The sequence below is a fragment of the Neovison vison genome, chromosome 4, assembly GCF_020171115.1.
Source record: "Neovison vison isolate M4711 chromosome 4, ASM_NN_V1, whole genome shotgun sequence".
NCBI classification, from domain to species: domain Eukaryota; kingdom Metazoa; phylum Chordata; class Mammalia; order Carnivora; family Mustelidae; genus Neogale; species Neogale vison.
Window position 1 is genome coordinate 160,873,941 of NC_058094.1, and position 12,226 is coordinate 160,886,166.

Here is a 12,226-nt window from a genome sequence, read left to right on the forward strand (position 1 = left end):
TGAAGTCAGAACCAAGGCTGCCCTTGACAAAGTACTGAATTTGTGTCCTTGACTGATCCCAGACTTTATTAAATCTCCATCATTCTTCTCTTTTGCCATTTCTTCTATCATTTTCTTATTTCTCGTATTCCAACTAGAATTAACTCTGTGGTTCTCCCTTTCCACATCCTCCTGATGGTGGAGCTCAGACACAGTCAGAGAATTCTAAATAGGCTCAAATTTGATCTCATTAGGAGGCATATTGTGGTTTCCATCTGAGGAAACCCATCCAAGTTCTGCCGATTGTTGGCATAGCCATTTCCCACCTTGTGGGTACTAAACAATTTGTTGGATTTTTCATTCCTCTCTCCTCCACTTCATAAGCTTGTACATATGTATTTGTGTGAATGAGCACATAAATAAACATTAGTTTGAATATCCTATTTTACTTTTTGATGCAAATAGAGAGAACCCTGTAGGATGGCTATAACAAAATTGGAATGATTATCCTTGATGAACAAAAATCTTGCATTTACCATAATTGATCCTGTCAAAAAATGTTCAGCATAATATGAAAATTTAAAACATTCAGTTAATCATGCCAATGATTGATCACAGTAACTATTTCTTTTTTTTCCAATTTATTTATTTTCAGAAAAACAGTATTCATTATTTTTTTCACCACACCCAGTGCTCCATGCAAGCCGTGCCCTGTATAATACCCACCACCTGGTACTCCAACCTCCCACACCCCCCGCCACTTCAAACCCCTCAGATTGTTTTTCAGAGTCCATAGTCTCTCATGGTTCACCTCCCCTTCCAATTTACCCAAAAGCATATACCCTCCCCAATGTCCATAACACAGTAACTATTTCTAAAAAAAAATATTTTCATGGAAGGAAATTAGGATTCTAGGAATTTTTGAAGAGGGAATTCTGGGGAAAGATGAAATATGAGAATGGTCTGGGTTTATTTACAATGCTTTCCTAAATTTCAAATCAAAAGAAAATGTAATTATCTGTAGTAAAAAGTATATTTAAGTAATGAGATCATCTGTTAGGGCATTTTTTGATTATTGTAGCTACATCTTCCAACTTTCAGGAAGCATAGCCATTAGTAAATAATAAATACAGAATATTTTAAAATTTGCAACTTGTTGATCAGGGATAGAATGCAGAACTTAATATCCAGGAAGGGTTTAGAGAAGAACTTACACACATACACACATCCATGTACTACTTTATTTGGCAGCAGAAAGCTCTGTTAAACAAACCAAATCTAATTGGTTTTATAATAGTATTATAAAAGTAGGTTGCAAACTTAAGGCTTTAAAAAGAAAAAATTATTTATGCGAAACATCATACCCATTTATCCTGCATGAACTCTTCATTATTGAGACTGCTACATTAAACCTGTGACCTGCCATTTTTCATAGAGTCATAATAGCATTTTATAATTCTTCTCACTGGGGGGCAAGTATCTGTGGTCTCATTCTTGGATTCAGCCTGGCTGAAATCAACAACAGTTGACATATTCCAGAACTAAAGAGTATGGATGGATGCATCAAACACCGTCACTATTCTCATGCCTGTTTTTCTTTTTCCCAGGTAGAGTTCAAGAATCTGCCAATGTACGACATCAGTGTAAAGGACTGGTTAATACTCAAAAATCAAAAATCAAAATCAGAAATATACTTCCTCCGCTTCTAGCTTATTACTCCATCGCCCTTTTGTCCCTGCTTTATTATTTTTTGTTCTTAACACCACCTCCTGACATATCATCTATCTGTTTATTTGCCTCTTATTTTCTCTGTTTCTGTCACCAGAGTGGGGGCACTAAAGGAATTCATTCTGTCCACCTAGAAGAGGGTCTGATATCCTACAGGGTTCGATACTCATGTTTTTAAGTTAAAAATCTTTACATAAGAGCTGTTTGCTTCTTCACACTGTGACCAGTAAACAGCTTTCTAGTACCTCAAAGAATTACTTAAATGCTAGATTGTCTCATATCTTATACTTTGTATCATACTGAACACTTGCCAAGTTCTTGCTGTAGGTATTAACTAACTAATATTGGACATTATGCTGTTGTTCAACAGTAGCAAAAACCTATATCTAGTGCAGTATTATGTACATAATGAGAAAATGATCTGGTTTAAAGCTGGATAAACTGTTAGGTTCCAAAGGAAGAATATGACTAGTATAGAATATGAGTTTCGGTGTCTTAAAGTTTCAATATAATTTCTGCTTATTGAGTTTAAAAAATTTTATTACACTTACTTGATGACATTTACACTCAGCTTTTGAAGCAAGTTAGAGGTACTTTAAGTTTATTAAAATTCATTCAGTAATCCAACACATATTACTGTGTACTCATTTGATAATCCAACACACACTACTGTATGATTCAGACCTTCTGGTAGATACCAGGGATATATGGGTGAACAAAACAGACAGCTTCTGTCTACAGGGACCTTATATGCTACATAATTATTTATTTACTCTTATTAGGATAACTGTTCTGAAGGAGAGGCACAGGATGCTAAAGAGGTTAACTGCACTTAACATAAGGAATTAGGTGTTCAATTGTTTTCAGTACGAATATTTTGTTGCTTGAATGAACATGATCTGTCAGATCTGAAATGTCTTAAGTAGAAAACAGTACAAAACTGATATTAGCTATTCTTCATGCTTCTTTTTTTTTTTTTAAAGATTTTATTTATTTGACAGAGAGATCACAAGTAGGCAGAGAGGCAGGCAGAGAAAGAGGAGGAAGCAGGCTCCCTGCTGAGCAGAGAGACTGACTCAGGGCTCCATCCCAGGACCCTGAGATCATGACCTGAGCCAGAGGCAGAGGCTTAATCCGCTGAGCCACCCAGAGGCCCCTATACTTCATGCCTCTTGATGAAAATAGGTATTTATTTAGATAGACCAAACATTCCTTGCTTTTTGAATGGCAGGGAACCCCAAGTACTATAGATTCTTTAATAGCAGGATGGTAAGACAACATCTACTTCTGTCTTGGCCCAACCAAAGTGTCATTCAGATGTGAGGAAGCGATAATGATTTATTTAGAAATGACTCTCAAGATGCCATATTTTAAGGTTCAAACTTAATGTTATTTTCATGGTTTTAGTTTACTTGGTGTAAATCTTCCACAGTGAAAAATGTTTCAAGTAATTGGGACATTAGATATGCATGTGTGTGATTTGGGGGAGCTTGTAGTTGTATAAGAAGGCATTTAATATTTGCCTTAAGTTTTGCAGATTGTGTAAACCAGTTTGATATCACAGGATAAGGAACAGCAGTGTTCAGTTCTTTGTAAGACTGTAATGATAATCATATGCAAAGTAAATAAGGAAAGAAGTCAGTCATAAACCAAGTAAAAGCTGTTTTGAGTTTACTGGTACATGTGAAAATATGCATTGCAATACCTGCTGTGATTAATACAAGCAGTTGTAGCTTTCTGTGTAACTCAAAGTTTTCTTTACCTGGCTATCCTATCTTGTTCACAATGGACAAGACAAGTGAGGGGAAGGGAGGGAATGTGGAATGGATTGCATTAAAACTCCTAGAAAAATTCGAAACCCAGTGTCTTATACATCTTTCCTCTCTGACAAGAGACTTTATACTTTTTGATTTAACACAGAATCTTTTTCCTTACAGAACTCCTTTTCAATCATTATTCTTGTCTCTTTTCCTATTACTGCTATTCTATGAGGGAACAGTTTGCCAAGACATGAGCAACAGTTATCTTTTGTGTCCTGTCATGTCAAGGGTGGGTCGGGAGAAAGGAGGCCGGCTGTCTTTGGTGCCATTGATTGAGTGGTGTTTCTGGAGCACTAGGAAGGCAACCAGAGATGTATAATAGTGGCTACTCTACAAGTACAAGATAAAGTGTTAACTCTTCATCCACTTTGTAGATGTGACAGAGGGTAACAGTGCATACTGAGTGTGTAGCGAGGAATCAGTATTGCTTCTGGAGGTCCCTGTGGAAGCCCTCTTTTTGTATTGATACGGCCAAGGTAATGTAACATAGACAATGCAGAGCAATAAAGACACCCCCTGTCCTCCAACATAGATCTCTATCCACTTTCAGGCAAGAGTAATTAATATTCAAAATTCAACAATCAGTAAGGCATGAGTATCAAACAGTCAAAATGGATGTTAATGAATGTTCGATTGCGGTGATTTTTTGAGAGAAAACAGTGAGATGTTTTAGTAATTTAGGATGATTCCACAGAAATGTCAATTGGTAAATTCCAAGTGGAACTGATGGGGTAAGTGAATTTTATTGCAAACTTGCTTAAAACGGTCAGGGAACAAACACAGATAAATGGCCACTTATGGGACTTTCTCAAGACCGTCTTCCCTAAGGGGATCTTCATCTTAACTCTCTTGTTGACATTTACTATGGCATCTCGTAGTGAGGGAGTCTTGCTGAATAAATTTGATGTTTCTATTTAATCCCTCTCCATATTGTTGCTCCTAACTATTTTTCCTGCAAAGAAAATGAGTATATATATGAGTAATCTCCCAGATTTTTAGCAGCAAAGTAATGGCAGTTCCACAGCCTCCTGTATATTTAGTAACTGTAAATTCCTCTGCAGGCTTTCTTAGCCTGCTGGTTTGAGGGGGACACCTGCAGGGTTATTCCTTTTTATAGACCCTATAAGGCACATTTTATGAGTTGAGAGTGAGATTTCAGTGGGATGATTATGAATGGGGCATTAGGTCTCAAAAGTGGAGCTGGGTGTAACTTCTCATTTTGGTTTCATGAAAGTTTTATGAAATTGATTAGATTTTGCAGAATAACTCAAGCCTGGGAATGCAGAATTAAGCAAGGGAGTGATGATTATATTTTTGCTCAGGTTTCACACAGATGATGCCACTTAAGCACATAAATCATAAAAGCTTCCATTGTAATATGCAGTAAAGACGTTAAGGCTGATGTTGAGAATTTGAAAACAATTCTGGGGAAATGTTGCTAATTAAAAGATAAAATCCAGTGATAGATCAGAATTACCTTTTATTTTTTGCTTTTAATATTTATGAAATCCAAATATACAGAAAAAATATGAACATTCAGAAATTTTTTTTCATACTTTAATTTGAAGAAAACAGATGCCCCTGATATTTTTAATTTGGTAGGTTTAAGATAAAATTAAGAACAAGTATTAAAATCAGATGTGACTGCTTTTCGATCTTAATATTGGTATCTCAGCATGTATGTTTTTCATATCCTATCTGTCTCTGGTTGTGTGCACTCTGGAGAACAAGCTATTTCAGTTTCTGTCTTCCCATTACCGTATTCAGATTATAAATCAATAAGACTTGATTTTCCTCCTAAGATTTAAGTTGCTGTTTGGTAGGCTTCTGGAATTGAGAGACAGTAGGACAAAATTAGGTGCTTTCTAGACAATCTGCCCCCAGATTCTCTCAGGGGTTCGATCAGACTAATTCTGTTCTGGGTCTAACTGGACCAGTTGAGAAATACTTTACTTACGTACTGTACTTTTAAATACACATCTTCCGTGAAGATAGAAATTAGTATTAATATAGAAATGAGTGCTGAAGGAATATTCTTATTTTCTTTGCTGATTTGGCTCTCACGTCTCACTTATTTAAGTGACTGTAGAAATAAAGAACTAAGAAATATCCCATTGACACTTTATTATCTTTAAACTCCTGAATACATGTATTAGTTGCACCATTACCAATTTGGGGGCTATTTCTTTCAATTTTTTTCCTTTCAATTTTTTTATGGTTATATTAAAAATTTTAAAGGATAGAATTTTAGTGACAGACTTTTTAATCAAAGTTATATGGGAGCCATGATGATATATTTATTCACCATGGTCAAGTGCAGTTGAAAAATGGATAGAAATTCCAAGATTAATCATGACTATGTGTTTACTCTGAGATATATATATATATACACGTGTATATATATATATATATATATATATATATTTAAAGATTTTATTTGTTTTACTTGACAGATAGAGATCACAAGTAGGCAGAGAGGCAGGCAGATAGAGAGAGGAGGAAGCAGGCTTCCTGCCGGGCAGTGAGCCCGATGCGGGGCTCGATCCCAGGATCCCGGGATCATGACTGAGCCAAAGGCAGAGGCTTTAACCCACTGAGCCACCCAGGTGCCCTACTCTGATATATTTTGATCATTATAAGGGAAAATACTCTTCTAGTCTAATTCTAATAATTAACCCCTTCTGTCTTGCTGCTTTGTTTATATCTTTCTCCAGTTAAACCACATATGGAAGGCGCTCATTCTCTGTTTATTTAAATTATTATTTATTTACTATTACTTAATTATTATTATTCAGTTAACAAAAAATTGCTACTCAGTTACATTGCTTGGTCAGAGTAAGAATTTTGACTATGTAAGATATAGACCTAATGCGACGGTGGTATAAGATGAAGGCAAAGATTAGAAAAGGGTCAAGGGAAAAATAATAATAGTAGTTGTGTTCAGATGTGCTTACAGGTGTTCCCCCCCAGCTTAATTTTCTTTAGTAGTAGCATGATAATATTTTGACAAAAATCAAATTAAGATTCTGTTATACTATGTATGAATCACTGTATATTTACTTACATTATATATCTAGTTATATTATCACCTCTTTAAAGTGTGGAGGATTATTTGTAGTCTGAGCCTATGAAGGAGCTTTTCTTTTTTTTCTTTTTTCTTTTTTTTGTCTTGACCCTTTGTATAATTCCACACAACTAAAGAACATATTAGTTGAAGGAGACAGCCCAGTAGTTTAGACATTATTCAGAGTTCTCATGAAAGAGTAATATAGTGCCTCCTGCCTTTGATTTACAGAAATCACACTCAATATAGGACATGTCTAGGACTGAATTGAACACACATTACCATCTCACACGTATGATGAAGTCATTCCTGAAAAAACAGATTCAATGCTTCCAATTCTCCTTTCTTACAAAATCAATACTTATATCAACTTAATCATTTTGCCATAGATTCTGCAATCAAGTGCCTAGACATGGCCTTGAAATAGAAACCTCCCTGGGATTTTACTCCTCAGAGTGTCAGAAGATAACTGGTTGATGATGCTCGGCTTGCAAGGGCAAAATATTGACACTTAACTCTTCTTCCAGAATCTGCTTGGTCCTAGCTGAGTGAGTCAGGACCAGAAGGAAGCCTTACCTTCCTTCTATGGCTAAACACCATTCTGCGCTCACTAGCTACACTTCTTTTCTGGCCAAATCCATCTGTGACAAGCTCACAATTAGACACGGTGCATTTGAGCCTCTGGCCATGGCCTCCATATTTTAGGAAGAGGGTGAAAGAAGGAAGAGGAGCCTCTCCTGAGTAGTTCTGCAACCTTAGTCATGGTAAGTGGAGCCTTTCACATGTTAACCCAATGTACCTACGGGCTCACAGGACTATTTCATTTGGGGAAGAAGTCATATTACCTTTGAAAATTATATGAATCCATCTTATTTTCCTCAGAGATAGGGTTAAAAAGCCTGTTTTAAGTAATTCCACTTTCCTTACTACTCCATGATTCCCAGTGTTGCCTTTCTCTTGTGGTTTGCAGAAGACGACCCTTATCCTAACTCGTACAGTTTACCATTTATTTCAGTACCTTAAAGAAGAAAATAAAAAGCAGATGCTATAAGGGTACTTACTTGAAAAACACGAAAATCCCCAGCGAAATCACCAAGGTGAAAATCGACAAAGAATGGCCCACAATAGCCAAGTAGTACAGAACGTATGCATTCTGGAACAACAATAACAAAACAGTTATAAAAATGAATGGCAAATAAATGATAATAGAGGAGGGAAAATAGTTTCTATCTTTAATACCAGTGTAAATCAACAATTGTTCTCATCCTTTAAAAAATCCACTAAAATTACAACAAATGTTTCAGAGAATTAAATTATATTGAATCATAATATTTGGGGTTAACAGGTTAAAATGTTACAAGATTATCAGTTATATTAGAATATGCATGATGTGGTGGGAAGAACATCGGACTGGATTCATTAGCACTGTTCTTTACTCAGAGTACTAATCATTAATCTTTGTGTGACTCTCATAAGTCAGTCACTTTGCCCCTCTGGATCTCGGTAGGCCTCATCTCTAAAATAGTTTGGTCAAAACTAAATGATTTTTAAAACAATTATCTGCTGCATATAAGAAACATCATTAACTACTGGGATACAGAAATACTGAACATAAAAGGACAGGAAAAGATGATGTATGCAAACACTAACCACAAGAAAACTGGTATTATATCATAGAGGTCCAGATGTTAAGTCAGGAAGACAGAATAATTTTTCATTTCTATTAACTTAATAATATAAACTTAAACCACATTTAAAAAAAAAACTTAAACCACATAAAGCATAAAGCAAAAAGTGACACCATGCTCAATAGAACATATGATACAAATGCAGTGTAGATAAGTTGGATCATTTCTATGCAGTTTTTTTAATTCCTGGGAGAAATGTGGCATTTAGGTATAGATCATTATGCTTCAACATTTGATTCTTGTGAATCTCCTTGTGAAGAGCTTGATAGGGAAGCACTGATTCTGCTAAAAAGCTCTCAAAGCACGCAGCCATTTGTTTGTTGATATGCATTTTTGCTGGACAGAAACAAATATTGCCTTTCTAGGCTTTAGAATTTCAAAATGAACTAATCAGCTCCTCCTGAATGGTGGCTGTTGTACTTCTTGATGGGGCATTTACATATTACTTGCCACTTTCATTGATAACTACCCTCCTAATGGCACCATTTTTATCCTTGCAGAAATGATGACAAAGTTGGAATAGTTGGTTTATAGCCAGAGCTGATAAAGACTTCAAAATAGCATACACTCCCCTTCGTAGGAAGTATTTAGGAGTCTCTGCAAGAAAACAAATACTCAGCTCCTATCTTTTCTCCCACCAGTTTATTTTCTGGCTACTTTTCTAACTTCACCAACTAGATAAAACTAGGAGTGGCACTTTCTAAGAGTTCTTTCTTTTAAACAATTCACCATATAGAATCCTCTTGCCATTTAAAATACTGTTTTTAATTTGGATATATAGCCGTGCCCCTAACCTCTGTCACTATTTTATTTTTATCTCTGTATATTTTATTTTTAAGAAAACTTTACATAACAATAGGTTTCCACTGTAGCACCAGGAGGCTGCTCATGGCGTAGCCTGTGTGGTTAAATACTGACTGACTGTTTTCCTCAGCACCTTGGGGAGAGGAGGCTGACTGTGGGCTTGGTGAGGTTTTTTTTTTTGTTGTTGTTGTTGTTGTTTTCCGATTTCTCATGCATTTGGAGAGTACGTATCTGGGTTTTTCCCATTGGCTTAAATGTTTCTGAGCTGAGACGATATTACGAATATTTAACAGGGGGTAAGACATAAATACTAACAAATCAGAATAGACAAAACTGCCACACCTGTATCAACAGGTAGCTGAGAAGTCTCATTCTAAGGGTTCCTTCAAAGCCTGATAGGAAAACTATAATGGGCATCCTCAGGCAGGGAACTGGGGGCAACTGTCACTTTCTGACTTGGGGAAAAAATTTGTGATTTTCGTACTCTTCTGGTAGAAGACCCAAGATCTTAGATCTTAGAGAGTCCCTGGAAATGCTGCCTAACATCTGGCATAGTGAGGAATCCCATCATCTCTTCCATGGACAGTATTTCCCTTGTTATAAATGGCCTGATTCTCTTGGAACTCTTCGACACTAAGTTCCAACCAAGAAGTAAAATGTCATTTTCTCTAATGCTACTTCAGAAAGTCCCTAGAACTCACAGGCCATGATAGAATTTTCTTCTAGAGAACCGGTTGGCTTCTTGGTAGCAGGTATTTTAGTTATGCATACATTTCTATGTAAAAATAATGACATTCTCACCCAATACCCAAACTGGAAATGAAACCCACCTTCAGTTTCTCAGGAGTGAAAGCGTTACACATAGTATAGTTGGACCAGGTTCGATTGTTCTCAGGATGCTTATACCACTCCCCATTCTCATCACAGTATTTTGTAACCTTTTCTGTTAATGAGACGTAACAGGTATTACATGGCGATCTCAAAACACCACGAAGGAAAAATAAGGCTTACAAGCCATTCCACAGCATTAATCACTTTACAGAACTTGAATGTGAATATAGGTCAAAGGAGACTACCATGAATCATGCATTTTACAAGATGTTTTAGTATGTGTTGTCTCGTTTTATCTTCAGCAAAGCCAAGTAAAGCAGAGGTTGCTATCTCCGCTTTACAAACAGGAAACAGAGTGAGAGAGGTTATAGAGTCTGAAGTCACCAGAGAGTGGGTCAGCTGGGATCTAATCTCAGGCCCATCGCATTCAGAAGTGCTACCTATACTGTACCTCATATTTTTTAACAAACCCTACATTTCTGATTTTAGATAGGAACGATGTGAACTATCTAACTATTTTAGATAGGAACTGGCAAGACCACACTTTTCTTCATTTATATGCTTAATGTAAATTTGTTAGAAAGTTACATAGAAGAATTTTAAATTGTGAATTTGCTGAGACAGTCATCAGACAAAAACTGTTTAAAGAATCACCATTGGACCCCAACAATATTTCAGAAAGGGTTAGGACTAATCAGCATAGAAAAACTGATAATGACAACGGGTCCATGGTTTTGCTAATGCTATTTGTGAATGATGACCATTCCAAGCTTATTTGCACTTTAAAAAAAGTGGCTTGTAATGAAGCATTTTATCTTTATTGTATTGTCAGAAAGTAGCTTACTATTTTATCAAAAGGAAATAAATTCTGACAAAGCTATTTAGCTACAAAAGGCAAATTCTATGAAAGAGGGTGGGATGTTCCCCCTGAAAAAGTCTGTTCCAATCATGGACAAGACTGTAGGAGATATTAATTTGTTCTGATGTCACGAAAGTCTGGGTCTAGGCATTTCCTGGTTCTACTCATTGCAGCTATAAGAACTTGTCCTTCTCCACCTGGCAAATCTTTAAGTACTTGATGAAAGGATATGTCTACTCTAACTTCCTTTTCCAAACCAAACATCCCCATTTACTCACAATACACAGTTTGGTGTCCCTTCACTGCCTGGAGCCACTCGGCATGTGCTCGATATTGGTATTTCCCTCTGAAATACTCTGTTTGGACTGCCCCATGAAGAGGACAGCTTGCTGGGGCACCTGGGTGGCTCAGTGGGTTAAGTCACTGCCTTCGGCTCAGGTCATAATCCCAGGGTCCTGGGATCGAGCCCCACATCGCGCTCTCTGCTCAGCGGGGAGCCTGCTTCTCCCTCTCTCTCTGTCTGCCTCTCTGCCAGCTTGTGATCTCTCTGTCAAATAAATAAAATCTTAAAAAAAAAAAAAAAAAAAAAAGAGGGCAACATGCTCAAATTTCACTCCAGGGAGGGAGCTTTTTACAGATTCTCAGGCCCAATCCCCAGAGATTCAAATTTGCTTATCTGAAGAGGTAACCAGGCATCAGCATTTTAAAAAAACCTCAACAATTCCGAAGGGTATCAAGGTTGAGAATCATGGTCCTAAACTGTATATTGACCTTCTTGCCTCTTTGCCATTAACGTTGATTGAGTGTTTGACATTAAGGACAGTGCCTTAAGCATATCCTTGTTAAATGTGCTTTTTACATTCTAGCATTTTACTACAGGCTACCATCCTCTTTTGAATTTCAGTGCTGTTATTCACTGTATCACAACCTGTCTTTTACCAAACACTTCATCTTAAAATGAAATCTCTGTCATTTCATTAAACTGTTTTGTTTATTATTAAAATACAGCCTTGGGTCAATGGTAAAATCCTAACGAATTTAAGTGTGTTGGATATACATATTTTTAAGTTTTTTTTTTTCTTTTGAAGTAGATCCCCCCCTGCCCCCAACTTGAGAGGGTTCTTTCTAAAAACCAGGCTGATAAGATGGATCTATGCCTGGAAATCCATGTTTTGCTGACCAAAAACTTGCCTTTTAGTCAATAATTATAGCCACTTTGGCAAGAGCCCATTGCTGCTCTGTAACGGCCTTGTAGCCTCTATTACAGAAAAGCTCTTTATGCCAATCAAGTTATCTCTAATGTAGTTGTCAAGTCCAGATGAATGAAGCATCATTTATTGGGAAGAGTCAGTAAAAGCCAGAAAGATGATCATCAAACAGCCCTGAGTTGGAGTTTACAGGAAAGTAGTGCTGAGGAGGGCAGGGCACTCAGCCCTTCCTCTTTGCACAATGA

The 12,226-nt window shown here is 36.8% G+C and overlaps 1 protein-coding gene across 1 annotated transcript in view; it reads right to left on the reverse strand.

Moving 5' to 3' along the window:
* Window positions 1-12,226, reverse strand: part of CALCR (calcitonin receptor) — a 155,899-nt gene that overhangs the window by 38,812 nt on the left and 104,861 nt on the right. The window contains exons 6-7 of the mRNA XM_044246039.1: window positions 9,914-10,026; window positions 7,653-7,744 (exon numbers count right to left, since the gene is read on the reverse strand). Coding sequence (XP_044101974.1) covers window positions 7,653-7,744; window positions 9,914-10,026 — 205 coding nt within the window. The remainder of the gene's footprint in view (window positions 1-7,652; window positions 7,745-9,913; window positions 10,027-12,226) is intronic.